At 41.9% G+C, this 18,109-nt stretch overlaps 1 protein-coding gene across 2 annotated transcripts in view; it reads left to right on the forward strand.

Annotated features, from left to right (window-relative positions):
* LOC106579582 (sodium channel protein type 3 subunit alpha) overlaps positions 1–18,109 on the forward strand; it is a 190,486-nt gene that overhangs the window by 145,693 nt on the left and 26,684 nt on the right. For both annotated transcript variants that reach the window (XM_082965985.1, XM_082965984.1), the window contains 3 exons: positions 3,793–3,933; positions 4,158–4,511; positions 14,722–14,845. In XM_082965985.1, the coding sequence (XP_082822111.1) occupies positions 3,793–3,933; positions 4,158–4,511; positions 14,722–14,845 (619 nt within the window). The remainder of the gene's footprint in view (positions 1–3,792; positions 3,934–4,157; positions 4,512–14,721; positions 14,846–18,109) is intronic.

Below are 18,109 nucleotides of genomic sequence, written 5' to 3' on the forward strand. Positions count from 1 at the left end.
TGAACAGTATTCTAGAGTCCCTTGATGTGCCATAGGCCTTTGAAGTCCCCGTCTTGTGACTGTCTAATTTGTATACAGTTGAAGTTGGAAGTTTACATACACTTAGGTTGGAATCATTAAAACTCGTTTCTCAACCACTCCACAAATTTCTTGTTAACAAACTATAGTTTTGGTAAGTCGGTTAGGACATCTACTTTGTGCATGACACAAGTAATTTTCCAACAATTGTTTCACTTATAATTCACTGTATCATAATTCCAGTGGGTCAGAAGTTTACATACGCTAAATTGACTGTGCCTTTAAACAGCTTGGAAAATTCCAGAAAATGATGTCATGGCTTTAAAAGCTTCTGATAGGCTAATTGACATAATGAGTCAATTGGAGGTGTACCTGTGGATGTATTTCAAGGCCTACCTTCAAACTCAGTGCCTCTTTGCTTGACATCATGAGAAAAACAATTGTAGACCTCCACAAGTTTGGAGTAAAAAGGGGGAGGCTTGCAAGCCGAAGAACACCATCCCAACCGTGAAGCACGGGTGTGGCAGCATCATGTTGTGGGGGTGCTTTGCTGCAGGAGGGACTGGTTCACTTCACAAAATAGATGGCATCATGTGGAAGGAAACTTATGTGGATATATTGAAGCAACATCTCAAGACATCAGTCAGGAAGTTAAAGCTTGGTCGCAAATAGGTCTTCCAAAAGGATAATGACCCAAAGCATACTTCCAAAGTTGTGGCAAAATGGCTTAAGGACAACAAAGTCAAGGTATTGGAGTGGCCATCACAAAGCCCTGACCTCAATCCTATAGAACATTTGTGGGCAGAACTGAAAAAGCGTGTGCGAGCAAGGAGGCCTACAAACCTGACTCAGTTACACCAGCTCTGTCAGGAGTAATGGGCCAAAATTCACCCAACTTATTGTGGGAAGCTATTGGAAGGCTACCCAAAACATTTGAACCAAGTTAAACAATTTAAAGGCAATGCTACCAAATACGAATTGAGTTTATGTAAACTTCTGACCCACTGGGAAAGTGATGAAAGGAATAAAATCTGAAATAAACATTCTCTCTACTATTATTCTGACATTTCACATTCTTAAAATAAAGTGGTGATTCTAACTGACCTAAGACAGGGAATTTTTACTAGGATTAAATGTCAGTAATTGTGAAAAATTGAGTTTAAATGTATTTGGCTAAGGTGTATGTTATCTTCCGACTTGACAACTGTAGCGCCTCACCATAATCACGAATAGGCATTGCTATCGTCCTCTTTTACCACTAATCTCTCCAAAACATTACTTTTCTGGCCATGCCTTCTATTTATTTTCAACTCTCCACAGCTTTTCTCTTATTGAATTAAACTCAGACTTTGTCATTTTTGCCTCCATGGACTGACATTCACTTTTTCTGCCAGCTCCCATAAGCATTTGGCGATTGGTATGTAGGCTATTTGGTGCCCGTACAGTTAGGCCCTAACGCTGAGGCTTACACACTAATGCCAGATGAAATAATCAAAGACAAACCTCAATGTAACCTATAAATATAAATTGCACAATAATGATATATTTATGGAGTTTTTAAGGTATTGTTTTCTCTTTATGCAACCTGCCCGCCACCTACCTGCCCTTCATCCACACAATATTTCATGACCCTAAACCCGCCCTGTGTCTTTGTGTGTGCCAATGCACAAATCTGTGTGTTTGACTGACTGGCTGAATGACTGGCTGACTGACTGACATCACCAAATGCAGAGCATCCCAAGGTGTTTGTGAGTTCCTATTAATCCCATTGGGAATTGAGAATTCCCCTTTACATTATATCTGCTAATCAAGTTGGATGTACAGTCGTTCTTTTCCCTATAGGCTACAGTAGCCATACAATGCAAATGAATCATTAAATAAAAAAAGGGGTGGATGGAGGTTGGATGAGGAGGGTTGAGCCGATTATGTCCTATATATTTATAATCATAGTAAAGCAGCCGACTACGCCATATATATGTATAGTCACGGTAAAGCAACAGACTACACCATATATACATTAATCATGATAAAGCAGCTTATGGCTGATTCTATCCTGGCTAGGTGTGTCAGGGATCCCCTGGTGACAACCATAACATATCAGCACGCGAGGCGAGTGTGGCGATTTGACGCGCGCTCATCTGCCCAGCGCAGCACAGTGGGTTCCTTGGGATATATGGGATGAGATATGAGGTGTTTATGGAGGAGCTGCTATGATGTGTCTCCTGTGAATTCTCAATGGGGGAGTGTTGGGTGTAGATCTGAATATCCATCATTTCTAAGGTCGACCACATCCTGCAAACCTAAAAAGCCCTGTCCCAAAATCAGCCTACATCCTCAGACACCTCTTCTTGACCTGAAATAATTGAATTTTTGGAAGCAAGATGAGGTGGTGATTCAGTGGACAACATGGTGTTTTGCTGTATCACTCTCTGAGATGGCAGGATGTCATGGACGGTGTGTTTTAAAGGACAAATGTAGCAGGGCAGAAAATAGAAAAACCAGACATCCAATTACACCTGTCACAGTGGGCACCAGGCGTGGCGAGATGGGCATGGGGCACAGGGGGTGGGAAGGGGCAGGCACAGGGGGTCCAGGGCTATGTCGCCTCCAACTCCCATCCTCAAACACAAACACACACACACATACACATATGAATGAATACATGCACAATGCACGCACTATGATAGTTCGCTTCCTTTGGTAATTTGGGGACACGCGAGACACTCACATGCAATTTTGGTTTCAACTTTACCAAATTTCATCATTTCAGAACCAATGAACATTGTCAACTTTGATTGATGCTGGCTGCAGAGATCTAATAAATTGATGTTTATCAAGAAACAGATGAATGACATGACAATTAATTGATTTTGATTGATTTGATCGATGTGTTGCTACAACAGCTATGAGCCTTTGGAGAAACAGAGAGAGAACCGTCTTAGGTAAACATAAACAATGCATTTTAGGTCTAGGACAGGGGTGTCAAACATAAGACATAGAGGAACTATAACTAACTTTCAGTGCGGTCCTCCAGACATCATTGAAGACCGAATGCGGCCCCCGGGGAAAAATTGTAATGTTACTTTGATAGGCTCTATCAAATCACAGAAAGGATTTCATTAGTGAAGCTCATGTTAGGATATGGAGAAAAATCTAAATTTGACTACAAAATGGTGTTTGTAATCATTACACGATGGTAATGAAATTCCATCATGAAACTGCATGCACAGTTGACATTTACTAAACTGAGGAAAAGTGGCCCTGTGTCTAAGGGACCATGGTTGCCGCGTACACTTTAATCAAACAAGCGCACACACATGCACACACACACGCATCCGCAAATGCATGCAGGCTCACACACAAGCATGGATGCATGGACACTCACACACACATACACACACTAAAACCACACAGCCCTACAACCCAGAGGAGTAGGTTATCTTGTTTAACATGGACAAGGAGATCTCCGGTTCCAGACATTTATACCGGGCTCAGATCACTCCTGCTGTTTACATTTCTAGTTTTACACATCTGGGCCCTCTCCATCCACACTGACTCAGGAACCAAACCCGCAGGCTAGCTTTATCTAGTCTTTTTATCCAGCTGTATGGTTAACTGTAAGATGTTGTTTGTGACTAACTTTTCAATCAACGTGAAAGTATTAACATCTTAAGGACTCCAGTTTGGCACATATTCATCATTGACTTTACCTAGTTATACTAAACAGAAGGACAAGGCTTTATTCAAACTCATCTCCCTCTCTACTCCTCCCAGGTACTCAACCTCTTCCTAGCCTTGCTGCTCAGCTCATTCAGCTCGGACAACCTCTCGGCGCCCGACGACGACGGCGAGATGAACAACCTGCAGATCGCTCTTGGCCGCATCAAAAGTGGCATGGGCTGGCTCCAAAGCCAGGTCGGACACTTTTTTCATGTTTTTATATAATAATTATATATATTTTTTTACTATATAGTGTGGACAATTGCATAGATTCTAGGTAAGATATGACACAAAATGTACTACGGGGCAAAACAACCAATAACAACCAAACAAACAAATGAATCAACGGAAAAAATTAAGTACATACAAAAATACAAGTTCATCACATCTTGTAAACGTAGTTCATTACTTCATTGTAGATCTGCGACTTCTTCAACGGCAACTTCAAGAGGCGACGGCAGAAGAGCAAAGAAACAAAGGCCATGCTGAAGCTCAAGAGGCTGAGCCACGGTGCTCCGCTTGGCGAGGTGGGCAATGGGACAGTGGTGACGCTGGGGGGAGGGATCGGGGTGATCGGGCGCCACGGAGAGAAGATAATGGTCCCGGAGGTCGATGACAGCTACATGACAAACCCCAATCTGACCATCAGTGTGCCCATCGCTCCTGGCGAGTCAGACGTGGAGTTCCCTGAGGAGGATGATGATGATGATGAGGATGAGAGCGAGATCTCGGAGGAGGACGAGGAGGAGGAGGAAGAGGAGGAGAGCAAACAGGTAGGATGGGTTGGTGGTAGTATTTGGTACCGATACTGGAAAGTCTATAACAATAACAGCTGCATCTTTGTGATACTACAAGCCATTCAGATATTGTTATCTCCTCATAAACTAGGTTTCCATCCAATTGGCGAATGATTTTAATGCAAATATTTTTAAACAATTGACTTGCTGCGGATAAAAGGCTGTGCGTGATGACGTGGTAACTTTTGCGGTTAAATTCCCTTGTACTGAATAAAAAATACAAGTTAAATATGTTTCCATGTGTTTTCAACTCTACTGATGGTTTTGGCACCCAAAAAAGTTGCGTTTTATAGCAAATGTGCCGCTCCCCCCCAGGTCTACACAGCTGATTCAAATAACCAACTCATCATCAAGCTTTGATTATTTGAATCAGCTGTGTAGTGCAATTTATTGGGAAGGAGCATCAAGCTCATCACTTTGCACATTCACCACCCTGTGAAGTTCATCATAACTGATTTGATCAGTAGCCTAATAAACTGTATGTCCTCCCCAGTCGTAGTGGGAGCACCACACAACATGACTCCAAGTTTACTTTGATGGTTATCATATCAATATTTGCGAATTAAACGCTTCCATCGCCATTTCTTGCATAATTAATTTTACAGACACAAAAAGATCCCACCTTGTCTAGCGGATTTTGTTTTGTTGACATTTGCAAAGTTTACTAACAAAATGTGCTGTTTCAATCAGGCCTGTCGTTACATTTTTTATCCAACATGTAATTTATGCGCATAAAAAGGTTGGATGGAAACCTGGTCTCTGGGCTAGGCGGGACAAATTCGTCCCACCTACGTAACAGCCACTTGCAGCCTGTGGCGCGATTTTCAAAACCTTAAAAATCCTATTACTTCAATTTCTCAAACATATGACTATTTTACAGCTATTTAAAGACAAGACTCTCGTTAATCTAACCACACTGTCCGATTTCAAAAAGGCTTTACAACGAAAGCAAAACATTAGATTATGTCAGCAGAGTACCAAGCCAGAAATAATCAGACACCCATTTTTCAAGCCAGCATATAATGTCACCAAAACCCAGAAGACAGCTAAATGCAGCACTCACCTTTGATGATCTTCATCAGATGACAACCCTAGGACATTATGTTATACAATACATGCATGTTTTGTTCAATCAAGTTCATATTTATATCAAAAACCAGCTTTTTACATTAGCATGTGACGTTCAGAACTAGCATACCCCCGCAAACTTCCGGGGAATTCGCTAACATTTTACTAAATAACTCACGATAAACGTTCACAAAAAGCATAACAATTATTTTAAGAATTATAGATACAGACCTCCTCTATGCACTCGATATGTCCGATTTTAAAATAGCTTTTTGGTGAAAGCACATTTTGCAATATTCTAAGTACATAGCCCAGGCATCACGGGCTCGCTATTTAGACACCCGGCAAGTTTAGCACTCACCATAATCATATTTACTATTATAAAAGTTTCATTACCTTTTGTTGTCTTCGTCAGAATGCACACCCAGGACTGCTACTTCAATAACAAATGTTGGTTTGGTCCAAAATAATCCATCGTTATATCCGAATAGCGGCGTTTTGTTCGTGCGTTCCAGACACTATCCGAAATGGTAAAGAAGTGTCGCGCGCATGGCGCAATTCGTGACAATAAAATTCTAAATATTCCATTACCGTACTTCGAAGCATGTCAACCGCTGTTTAAAATCAATTTTTACGCCATTTTTCTCGTAGAAAAGCGATAATATTCCGACAGGGAATCTCCTTTTCGGCAAACAGAGGAAAAAATCACAAAGGCGGGGGCGGTCGGGTCACGCGCATAAGCCCAGAGTCCCTTGATCGGCCACTTGAGAAAGGCGATAATGTGTTTCAGCCTGGGGCTGGAATGACGACATTCTGTTTTTTCCCGGGCTCTGAGCGCCTATGGACGACGTGGGAAGTGTCACGTTAGAGCAGAGATCCTTAGTAAAAGATAGAGATGGAAAAGAAGTTCAAGAAATGGTCAGACAGGCCACTTCCTGTAAAGGAATCTCTCAGGTTTTGACCTGCCATTTGAGTTCTGTTATACTCACAGACACCATTCAAACAGTTTTAGAAACTTTGGAGTGTTTTCTATCCAAAGCCAATAATTATATGCATATTCTAGTTACTGGGCAGGAGTAGTAACCAGATTAAATCGGGTATGTTTTTTATCCAGCCGTGTCAATACTGCCCCCTAGCCCTAATTAACTGATGGAACAACTGATTTTCAAATTCTCCCCCTTGGTCATGGTGGATGCGGGACGGGAACCCGAACTTTAGGGCAAAGTCATTGAAGATGAGATTTGCAGCAGTTTTACCTGACTTTGATGTGGTGGCGTAGGCTTGAGTGAAATATTATTTAATATTTTCTACTTTTAAGTGATACTCCAGAGCTTTTGTATAATTTCAGCCAGTAGTTTTGAAAGTATTGCTCACGAGCCAAAATGGGTCCCCAAAAATTGTGCACAATTGTGTTGTACGTCATCCATTTTGTATGATATGTTACGTACTACAAAGAAAAAGTGCAATTTGTATGATATGTTACTAATTCTAATTGGTACAATATGTTCTGAATTTGTAAGTGCTTAAGATCCCGGACTGCATCTTTAATTAGTAATTGACTCCAGATTGCAGACTACTGGTAGGTATGGAATCGTGACAGAGTTTGTCCTGTTTCACTCTACAGCATGGATGGGCAACTTTGATGGGGTGGGGGCCACACAAAATCTGCAGTTGCTCACAGGTCTGCGTACCCAAATGTGCATAGCCCCCCCCCCACATTGCGAGCAAAACATTTTAGCAGCCCCCTTCTTGACAGCGGAAAGACATTTTGACATATTTTTACTCATTTTACCATTGCACATAGAGAAAATATTGCAGTATTAAAGCTAGTTTGCTGCAATTCTACACATTTTGCTATGGGAAGGAGACAATATTTTGCAATTGTATAGTTCATTTCATGTAATTCTACACATTTCTACAAATCTTTATAGTTTTTAATATGATCTCTGATTGAGACTGCCTAAATAAAATGATGGGCCCCCCCAACAGTAATTTGACCATGATTACTAACTTACCAATCAATTTTGTTTTTAGCTGACATGGCTAATTGAGTGACTATCAGTGACATAACAAGATAAAAACTGCTGATGCAAAACCACATTTTGAAAATGCATCTTGCGTATTCTATTATTCTAACTTGCAACAGTAAGTTGAAACCCCGACTAAGTTTAAAAAATATAGCATATATTTTTTTTAAACAATCTGAGGTCCTGTTGCCCACTGGCCACCATTTGCACATCCCTGTTGTACAGGTATTATCATGGATGCTTGTCTCTTACATTGGCTCGCTCAGGAAATGGTAGAGCTGTGCTGTTTATTGTGCCTACTAATTGAGGATCAGATAGATTAATGAATTATTGTAGCGCTCTCTCTCTCACTCGCTCTCTCTCGCTCTCTCTCTCTCTCTCTCTCTCTCTGGCCTGAGAGGTTGCTTAGCTAGGCTAATAACTGGAGAGAGAGCCTTAGAGGGAGAGAGAAAGCCTTCTCTCTTTCTCGCTCCCTCTATCTCTCATGCTCTCCCTCCTCCCTTTCTCTTGCTCCATCCCTCTCCCTCTCTCCCTCCTCCCTTTCTCTTGCTCCATCCCTCTCCCTCTCTCCCTCCTCCCTTTCTCTTGCTCCATCCCTCTCCCTCTCCCTCTCTCTCTCTCTCCAAGTGAGCCGCTCCAAGCCCACGCACAAAGGCTATTTTCATGCCTTGTTTTGTTTTCTCGTTTCCTCCAGAGCAATTTGGCCCCAAGCGGACTCTTCCCAAAATGGATACCCTGTCCAATTTTACCCCTTTCTAAAGATTTATACTACTGTTTTGGCAATTTGGTCCTTCTTCCATTTGGTAACAATGGCCCTCTATATTTCCGCCTAATCAGGAATATGGAATTAGATCCTTAAGGGCAAAGTGCAGTTGTTTGCCTGTATTTGTCTTTAACATTACTGTCTCTGTGTCTGCATCCACTATAGGAAGCTAGATCGTGTGCCGTTACTTTGTTGTCTGGGGGTTATGGCCACTTTCAAAGATGAATTTATGTTGATAAGGAGGCATGTGAAATCAGCCAGGCTCCTTGAATAAATGTAAAACTGTCATTTAACTTGCTAAAACAGTTGAGGCAAGGAGAGAGGGAGAGAGAGGGCTCGGCATACCACCGGTGTGTACTACAAGGTTGTAGTATGTAGAGCAATGAATGTTTATGGGAACATGATACAGAATTACCAACATGTAGAACAGGTTGTTGAGGGAGACAGAGTGAGAGACAATAAGCATCTGTGTTCTCTTTCTTTCTCTCTCTCACTCACTCTAAACAGAGCTGACTGGTTTGTCTCTTTGCACACCTGTGCTCCAATCAGTTTTAAGAGAGCGGTTACGTCTTGCCCACCTGCTTTAATCACACTACGCACCTGTCTTCTCACCTTCCCTTGTTCTCTTTTTCTCTCTTTTATCTCTTCACTCACTCCATCTCGGTACACCTGCCCGTCCACCCACTCACTCCGTTTTATCTTTCTCTACACCTGTCCTCTCTCAACAACCTGTTCTGTACATATCTCCCATGGAGGCTATATCAGGTTTCCACATACGTTTGCTGTGGCTCAATGTTTAGATTATCATGGTGGTGTGCCGTTCCCTCCATTTCCCTAGCCAGTTTCCCATGCATACAGGGATTTGGCCCACAAGGGAAAACATGGCATAAAAATCAACCATCTGCATCTATTCATGTAACTGTGGCCTCGGATGCGTGCATGTCGCTATCCCTTGTCAGGAAAAGGGCAGCGAGAGAGAATGTTGCCCTGAAACATTAGTTAGCACCTAAAAGTGAATTAGAAACATTAAAAACAGGGCAGGGGTGATGTTGTGGATATCTCTGTATGTTGTCGTATGTATGTGTGTGTTTTCTATTGTAAAAAAAATAGAAACATCCAAAACATTGGAAATGAAGAGTTTCTTAAAGGTTAGCAGCAGGAAACAAAGTGTCTCTGCTTTAGTTTTTGCTGTGGAGAGTGTGCAGCGGAGGCAGACGCGGCTCGTCCCTTTCACAACTCCTTAACGTCAAAGCGTGGCTGGGGGGGGTGTGTGTGTGTGAGAAAAAAGCAGTGCTGACACACATGCAGACAAATCTCCAATATGAGCTGTTATGTCACTGCCGGCTGAAAGACTGGGAAAATGTAGATGGCATGTTTTAACCTCTGACCCCCAACTTACCTCTTCCTCAGTCAACAGCCTGTCTGTCTGATTCATCACTATAGGGGCCAAGGCCCGGACCACTTTTTACACCTCGGAGGGTGGGTGTGTATGTGTGTGTGGCATGTGGGGTGTGTGATGCGCGCGCGTGTGTGTGTGTGTGTGTGTGTGTGTGTGTGTGTGTTTGTTTGTAGAGGCTGGAGCTGTTACTGACCATTCCTCACACCATTGAGCCATTGTATATTATAAGCATGGCTTGTAAATTCAACTCTGTCACTAATGACTTGATAATGTTTTAGCGGGAAGCCTATGTTGATTATCCCACTAACAAGGTTATTGTGCAAGGCTAATCCTGTTAAACATAGAGAGACCATGCTCACGTTACAGTGCTACACTTCCTGCCAGTGTGCTTAACTTTTACCTCTGCTAACCCCAAGGGTAAATACCTCAGCGTACTACAGATAGAACATGTGATTTATTTGGGTTTAACTAGTAAACTAGTTGAAACTTTCAATCATGTTCCTTTCAGTGCCAGTAAATTATGCAATTTGCACATTATTAGCAATTCACAGTTGAGTCATTTAAAACTTTCTGATGACCAAAGTAATAGCATGGAATGAAGCTACTGTATGTGTTGGCCATCTATTCTAAGTGGCGTAATGGTACATATAAGGGGTATGAACGTCTCTGGCAGCAAAGTGTCGTTGTCAGTCTTGGAGAAGAGCAGAAGTGTGAGGTATGAGCGTCGGCTCTGATGGCTCGGGTCCTCCAGGGACCAACAGTTGTGTAACGCCGCACAGCTGTGTCCGGAGGCAACCACGGCAACAACCGGGGCCGCTTCATATCCCAGAGGAGACTGATGAGGAAATGGGATACATGATGAGATGAGACCTTTTTTCTGGTATAATTCATTGACTGAAAACATGCTTGAAATTGTTTTGGCAGAGAATTTCTCCTAGCATGTCAGTGGCTCTTAATGTCTAAATAAGGGTTGGGGCCAAGCCTCCTCTTGGAGAAATGGGTATGCAGGCTTTTGCTCCAACCCTGTTGTAACACACCTGATTCAGCTTATCAGCCAGTCAAGGTCCTTGTAAGCATTAGTCTCAGGTGGGGTAGATTAGGGTTTGGGGGGATAGCTCCCCAGGGGGAGCCTCCATAAAATACGCCACTTCGATGCAAGTGACTTTTCGTAGCAGGTTAGGAAATCATTTTCACCAACACCTAACCATTTTCCGAACCTTAACCTAATTCTCCTAACCTGCAACATAAAAGCCGTAGCTGTATCGAAGCGGTGTGTTTTTAGGGAATCTCCCCCAGGAGGAAGGTTTTTGCTGCACCCTTTTGTTATGGGTAGTGATGATAGAAACAGTTGTCATTCATATTGACATTTACAGATACCTCCTTATTCATCCATATATTACACTGCCAACTATAGCCACTTTACAGATTTCTCCCTGCTGTGTTCTATAAAACATACCTCTCCAATTTTGGCTAGCCAGGTCAAGAAGAGTGTCACTCAAGCAGGGCATTTACTTTGGCAGTTTCTCTTCTATCTTATTGTGTCGCTCTTTGGGACCCCTTAAATACCTCATGGCCACCCTTAATGCCTGACACTACACCATGTGTACATGACCCCTGACCCTTAACGAGGCAAAGAGACTACCCGCAGGTGGCTTCTGACAACAACACATGGTTATACATGCATTCAGGGGAGTCCTGTTTCATAGAGTTAGGATGTGTGTGTGTGTGTGTGTGTGTGTGTGTGTGTGTGTGTGTGTGTGTGTGTGTGTGTTGTGCACGCTTGTGTCTAACTCTTGTTAGTTACCCATTCTCTCTCCAAAGGGGCTATTTATAGTTCTGTCATATGGGGGGGCAATGCCCCTGGTATGTGTATCAGGACCGTGGGGGTTTGTGAGTCCATCATCAGTGCTTTTACCAGACATAGCTGACCTTGTCACAGTTGAGCCCCCCTTAGCTGAGCCTGACTATTCCGTAAAACCCAAAGGCTCATGGGATGCCCACATGACAGGTACTGTCCATCTGATGATATGTTGTTACAAGTCTGACATAGGTATGGCATGACCAGTAAAACTCAAGAGATGAGATGACAAAAGGTTTATCTGTTTATTTAGGTGGAAAAAGAAAAGAAAGCTTCATAAAGTTGAGCAGGACAATGACTGTACAGTATTGGTTTTAGATTGATGTTGTAGTTATTGTCGGGCATTCGTGGGTTATTGGCAGCGGTAATATAATACTGATCCTCTAATGCCCAGAGAATGTGATAGCGAAATTGGAGTAAAGATTGTTTGTTGAAGGGCCGCCTCATTTTATTGTCTGTACAGAATGGCTGTATGGCTGTATTGGACAGTTGAGAACATCTACTGAACTGTTAAGTCATCCCTCTCTCTCAGCGGTGCTCTCCAAGGCTAGTATCCTTGAGGGTTGAGGGAATGCATAGGGAATTCCAAAATGAAAAAGTATTCCAAAGAATAGATGAATTAAGGTATGGCTTGTGCTCCACTTTAGCCCACTTTACAAATATAAAAACATCGGTCATACTTCAGTTTTGGGGTGCACCATCCTTTTAAATGACACATGGCCATGAAGGATATGAATTAAAGAATGATTTAAAGATGGAGAGCGTTGAGGGTTCTATTATGCCGAAGGCTGACATTCGTCACCCTGGAACTTCCTCTACCCAGACTTTACTCTGTGTTTATGCATGACTGTCTTATTGACTCTGGTGTTGTCACCTTACCTCAGACATTACGATACACCGCGAGCAGTCCACAGAGTCCCGGGTCAAATAGTTAGTTCAAAAGTAGAACCATTATTTTTCCAGGTGTATAGAATAGAATGGACACTGGCTGGAATGCAGTTTTAAACAATCAGCATTCAGGATTAGACCCACCCATTGTATAAAATGGAATGGACACTAGCTGGAATGCGGTTTTAACCAATCAGCATTCAGGATTAGACCCACCCATTGTATAAAATGGAATGGACACTAGCTGGAATGCGGTTTTAACCAATCAGCATTCAGGATTAGACCCACCCATTGTATAAAATGGAATGGACACTAGCTGGAATGCGGTTTTAACCAATCAGCATTCAGGATTAGACCCAGCGGTTGTATAGAAAATAAATAGATCCTGTATATAAATCACACACTGTTGAAGACTGAAAACCTGTTGGAAAAGTTTACGTGTGTGTTCAAGAGTGTACAGGTATCTTTTTTTTTTTATTGTCCAACTATTCATAATTTTCCCTACATTTGGGACTGTTTTATCATGTGAGTTACCCTTACAACAATGTATTGCACTGAGACATATTGAAAATAAGTGCAATCCGGCATTATATATATGTAAATACAATCCATCATCATTATCCTTATGGAGGTAAAATGGTCTCTACATTCAGGAAAAGATCAGTGTCAGGGGCTCACATCTTTGTTGTTGGCCTCGTACAGTAAATTGAGATGTTACAGCTTGGCAAAACACCAGCCTTTGAAGTAAAGAAGGGGTTTTGTCTCGCTGAATTTTTTTTCCCGCTACTCGCATCCTGTGCCTTTGTATCCGGTCAGATGTGGTTTGTGAAGGTTGATTACGGATGATTCCTTCTCCTCAGTACAGAGATGTCGTCAGCCAGGACGCGTTTCAACAGTTAGTCTCTAAGAGAGTAAGGCACAGCGGCCACTTGTCAAGAGAGATCTGCTTTGTCTTAAAGTTCCTCTCTCTCTCTCAATCCCTCGCCCCCCTCTCTCTCTTCTCTTCTCTGTCTCTCTCTCTCCCTCTTCCCCCCTTTCTTGCTCTTTCTGTTGCTCCTTAGTGCGTTCTGTGTTGTGCGTACATTGGATTTATCGAACATATGCATCAAATCTTATGTGTAAACGGCTTGACAGAAATGGTAGCAGAAGGTGAATGTTGAACTTTTGTTGCACACAGTACATATATAGATGATGCTGTGTTCCATTTTGCGCAATGACGCTGTCGGTGTGATCGAGGCGTTAGGCTTCACTCATCATCTCCATCAACATTCCCTCTCTGATATGCACTCAAACACATGCACACACACACACACACACACACACACACACACACACACACACACACACACACACACACACACACACACACACACACACACACACACACACACACACACACACACACACACACACACACACACACACACACACACACACACACACAGAGACAGAGCTCCAGGAGGATTGCGTAATAAGCACACAATGGCAAATAGATGGCAAACAAGTAACTCTGTTAGGGTTACTGGAAGTGTGTCTTCCAGTAGATTGGTCTTGTATTGCCTCAGTGTTTACTGTAACAGGTGAACATGGCAACCTCTAGCTTTATATAGTGTATGTGTGAGGAAACAAATATCCAAATGAATCCCAATCTAGAGAGTCAAATCAATTGTTATTTGTCACATGCTTCATAAACAACAGTGAAATGCTTCCTTACCAGTCCATTTCCAACAATGCAGTCTCTGGGTTTTGCCTCAAAATATCCATCCTACTACACCTCTTCTGTCTATTAAAGGCTGATGCTATAAATCTCACTCCAGATCTCTGATTGCTTGACTTGAAATTTACCAGATCAGATTGAAACAAATGCTGCAGATTAAGATGTGCTGGAAAATACAATACGATAAAAGCCACAAAGGTAATGACAGGTTAGATGTCATATTATACCTACCCAGACTTTATAGGCACCAGAATGTGAAAATCAAATATGTCCAGAGACAATCGTCATCATGACAGTAGTAGTTATTCATGATTTCCTTCTGAATGGTTTTCATAGATGGAGAAAAGACGTAACGATTCTCTCTCCATACCTACCAGATCACCTTCTACTATATTACCAATATATCAATGGTAAAATATAATATATATTTTAATCTAACATGGCTCTGATTGGTTGCTTTCCTCAGGTAAAGGATGACATCAGCCTTTCAGAGGGCAGCACAGTGGATCTGAGGAAGCCAGGGGAGGAAGAGGATGAGTATTCGGAGATGGCCGAAGAGACCATGGATCCTGACAACTGCTTCCCTGAAGGTAAGCTTATCCGTCCTTTATTTAATCAGGTGAGTCCCCCTTGAGATTCTATTGGTAAGGGGGCGTGGTTTCGTAATCCACTTATGACACCATGTGTCAATAGGGAGAGAGGACACCATTATATTTTCGTCAGAACATCTTTGCTAAAATAAAATCGGTAGAGAGCATTATGGGTACTGTAGTAATTCATGCTAAAGTACATCATGCCATTATGTACAGTAGCAGAGATACTAATCTCTTTTTCAAGCTCTGGCGCAAGAGGTATAAGCATAAACAGTCATACAGCTTAATATACTGTATACATGCACTAATGATACAGTATACTGTAATGGTACGCAAGTAAAAGACATGTAAAAGACAGGTAAAAGACAGGTAAGCACATTTAAGGAATATTATTTAATGTAATATTATCAGCAGCATTATTTTCTACTGTTTGGGAAAGAATAAGATTTAGACCTGAGGTTCATCCGTATACTGTATGTGGAAATGGAAACTGAACAGAAACATGTCAAACACGTAAGTGAATATGTTTCCATCATTCTTCAAATATGTATATTAGTATGTCATGATGATGGGGAGAACTTTGCAGTCCAACCAAAACATTAGTATATTTTTAACAGTTTATGTTAGTATAGGGTTTGACTCACTCTCTCTGCGATCCCGAATCTAAACATTTATTTGGGACTATCCAAAACAGTTGGCTTTCGCTTCAAGTGGAGGCCATTTGATATAAAACATTAAACAATTAAGTGACATTTCAAAGGGTAATGGCGCATTAAATTGAATGTCCTGTGTCAGCAGAGATTTGAAAAGGCGTGTCAGGCACAAAATGGACTTTGGTTAATTTGATGATGACTGACTCCCTGAATTCAATTTGGTCCCAACTAATCAACCCCCTCAGACCGTCTGAGGTAACCTAGCACGCCGGACCAATCACGTGATGCCTCTGAGACAATCGTGGTAATTCTCTGAGTGTACACTGAAACAGTCAGCATTGGCTGAGTGTACATTGAAACGGTCAGCATCGTTGGAGGTTGTTTATGTTATAGCAGTAACATCATTACTAAAGGTCTGGTAATTGTTAGGGGATGGTGGTGGGGAAGTACTTGAATTCTAACTGTTTCTGGGTTCAATGAACAAGAGGTGTTTCCTGAATGCTGACACTGATAAGTATTCATTGAATAGAGTGTGACTTGTGTATGAGGTATCATATTACTATGTGTACGTGTCCCTTCGATTACACAGGAAGTCTAAGCATCCATAGAAAAACAACCAGAGCACCATCACTACTTTAATAACGTGGACTACAGTAGAGGCTGAAACCCTCTATTCCTTTCAGAGTACTACCTCAGAATGCTAGAAAACTCAAGGGTGTGGGTGGTGGATAGTTCTAATCAGAGGACTCTATTAAGGTTACGTCATAATATCCTAAATGCAAACCTAATGGTTTGAGTACCTCACCATGGAAACCCATTTGTGTTCCTTGGACGTGACTGGGACTCTGATCCCACCAGTACCGCAGGCTCTTAGTGACACTATGATTTATTATCAATCATATGATACTCACGGTAGACTTAGCCACTGCCTGTTTGTAAGGTGTGGTGCCAACACAGAAGCATGTGCACCCTGGAAAGCCCAAAAGGGCATTTATAAACCGGGTGGTTCCAGGCCTGAATTCTGATTGGCTGAAAGCCGTGGTATATCAGACCACCCGTATACCACGGGTATGACCTAACATTTATTTGTACTGCTGTAATTACATTGGTAACCAGTTTATAATAGCAATAAGGCACCTCTGGGATTTGTGGTATATTGGCCATATACCACACCTCCTCAGGCCTTATTGCTTAAATATAGTATAGTTAAGCCCAACACAAGCATGTAGTAAGTTGTGATTGTGTATCTACACCTTCAACACTAAGAACACTACATGTTCCTGTGCTTCCCCAAAATGGGAATGGGATGAAGCAGAAGTACTGTCACTGGAGAGTAGATGAAGAGGTGTTACATGGCCATATTTCACATATTTCTGGGTTGCGTAAGAAAGACAATATAGTGGTGTTCCGCCATAAAATAAATGAAAACAGATCAATCCCGGAGCTATGTACTGGGACATTACAGCTGCCTATCAATTCCTCTGTCTCTAGCCTAGCGTGGGGATTTTCAACAGACAGGAATAGTACAGCAGATAAAAGTCAAATGGTGATAATTGTTGTTACTGTTGTTACTGGATTTAACCATGTGTTTTCAACAAAAAGTTGGTAAAAGCAAAAAGAGACTGACACCTAGGCTACATGGCTGTTGCCTCCCTGTTGAAAGAAACATGGAGTAGTTTAGGTTCAGGTTCAGCAGGGTCGTTTCACAGCTAGAGGAGGTAGCACTAGCAGTGTAGTTTGGCTGGGGGCAGGCACTTTATATACATGAGGACCATTGTTTACATTTGAGGCATGCACTTGGGGCAAGCTCATGTCACATTGGTTTTGTCTCCATGTCTCCGTGCCATGACTAATGGTTTTTCATACAAAATGGCCGCCAACCTAACAAACCACAACTCTCTGGACTTTTCTAACGATAGCTCGAGGGACTAAATCACTAGAGGGACGTTACTAGGACTGGGAATTTCCAGGGGGCTCACAATACCGATTAAGCATTGCGATTCTCAAAATTCTTACAATTAAAATGATTCTTTATGTATTGCAATCCGATACTGTGATATTGCTCACTATATGTCTGCTGCAGCGAGACAAGAGAGAGCATGAGAAAATGTATTTGATAAATCATGGAAATAAAAGTGCTGAAAACATGTTGGCTCACTATTTAAAAAGAAGAAGGAGAACAAGCTATAGGATGAAAAATACCAGCATTTTGGCGCAGGTTAACCTGACTAGTGCTAGCTAATGCTGCCTAGCAAAATAAAAAAAAACTATATAATATCTTCCAAAATAAGTAACTGTATCGATTTCCCCCCATCACTAGACGTTACAGTAACTGAACTAAACAGACAAACTGTAAGAAGAAGGCCTGTCTTGACCCTGCGTTATGTTTCTGTCCAGCTCCCTCAAGCTGACATGTACTCAAACATGCGCAAGGTTATGTGGGCCCTTCATAGCGTTTTACACTCAGAGAAGAGGTAGCAGCATTTCAACACAGGAAATTTGCATTATTTGTACTCTCAAAGAACAAAACAAAAAAAACATCCCTTAGGAAATGCCTCTACTCCGAAGTCTAACCGTATATCGACCAGATGATAACTGTAAATGCCTT

This window comes from Salmo salar, chromosome 19 (genome assembly GCF_965601325.2).
Source record: "Salmo salar chromosome 19, fSalSal1, whole genome shotgun sequence".
Lineage (NCBI taxonomy): Eukaryota > Metazoa > Chordata > Actinopteri > Salmoniformes > Salmonidae > Salmo > Salmo salar.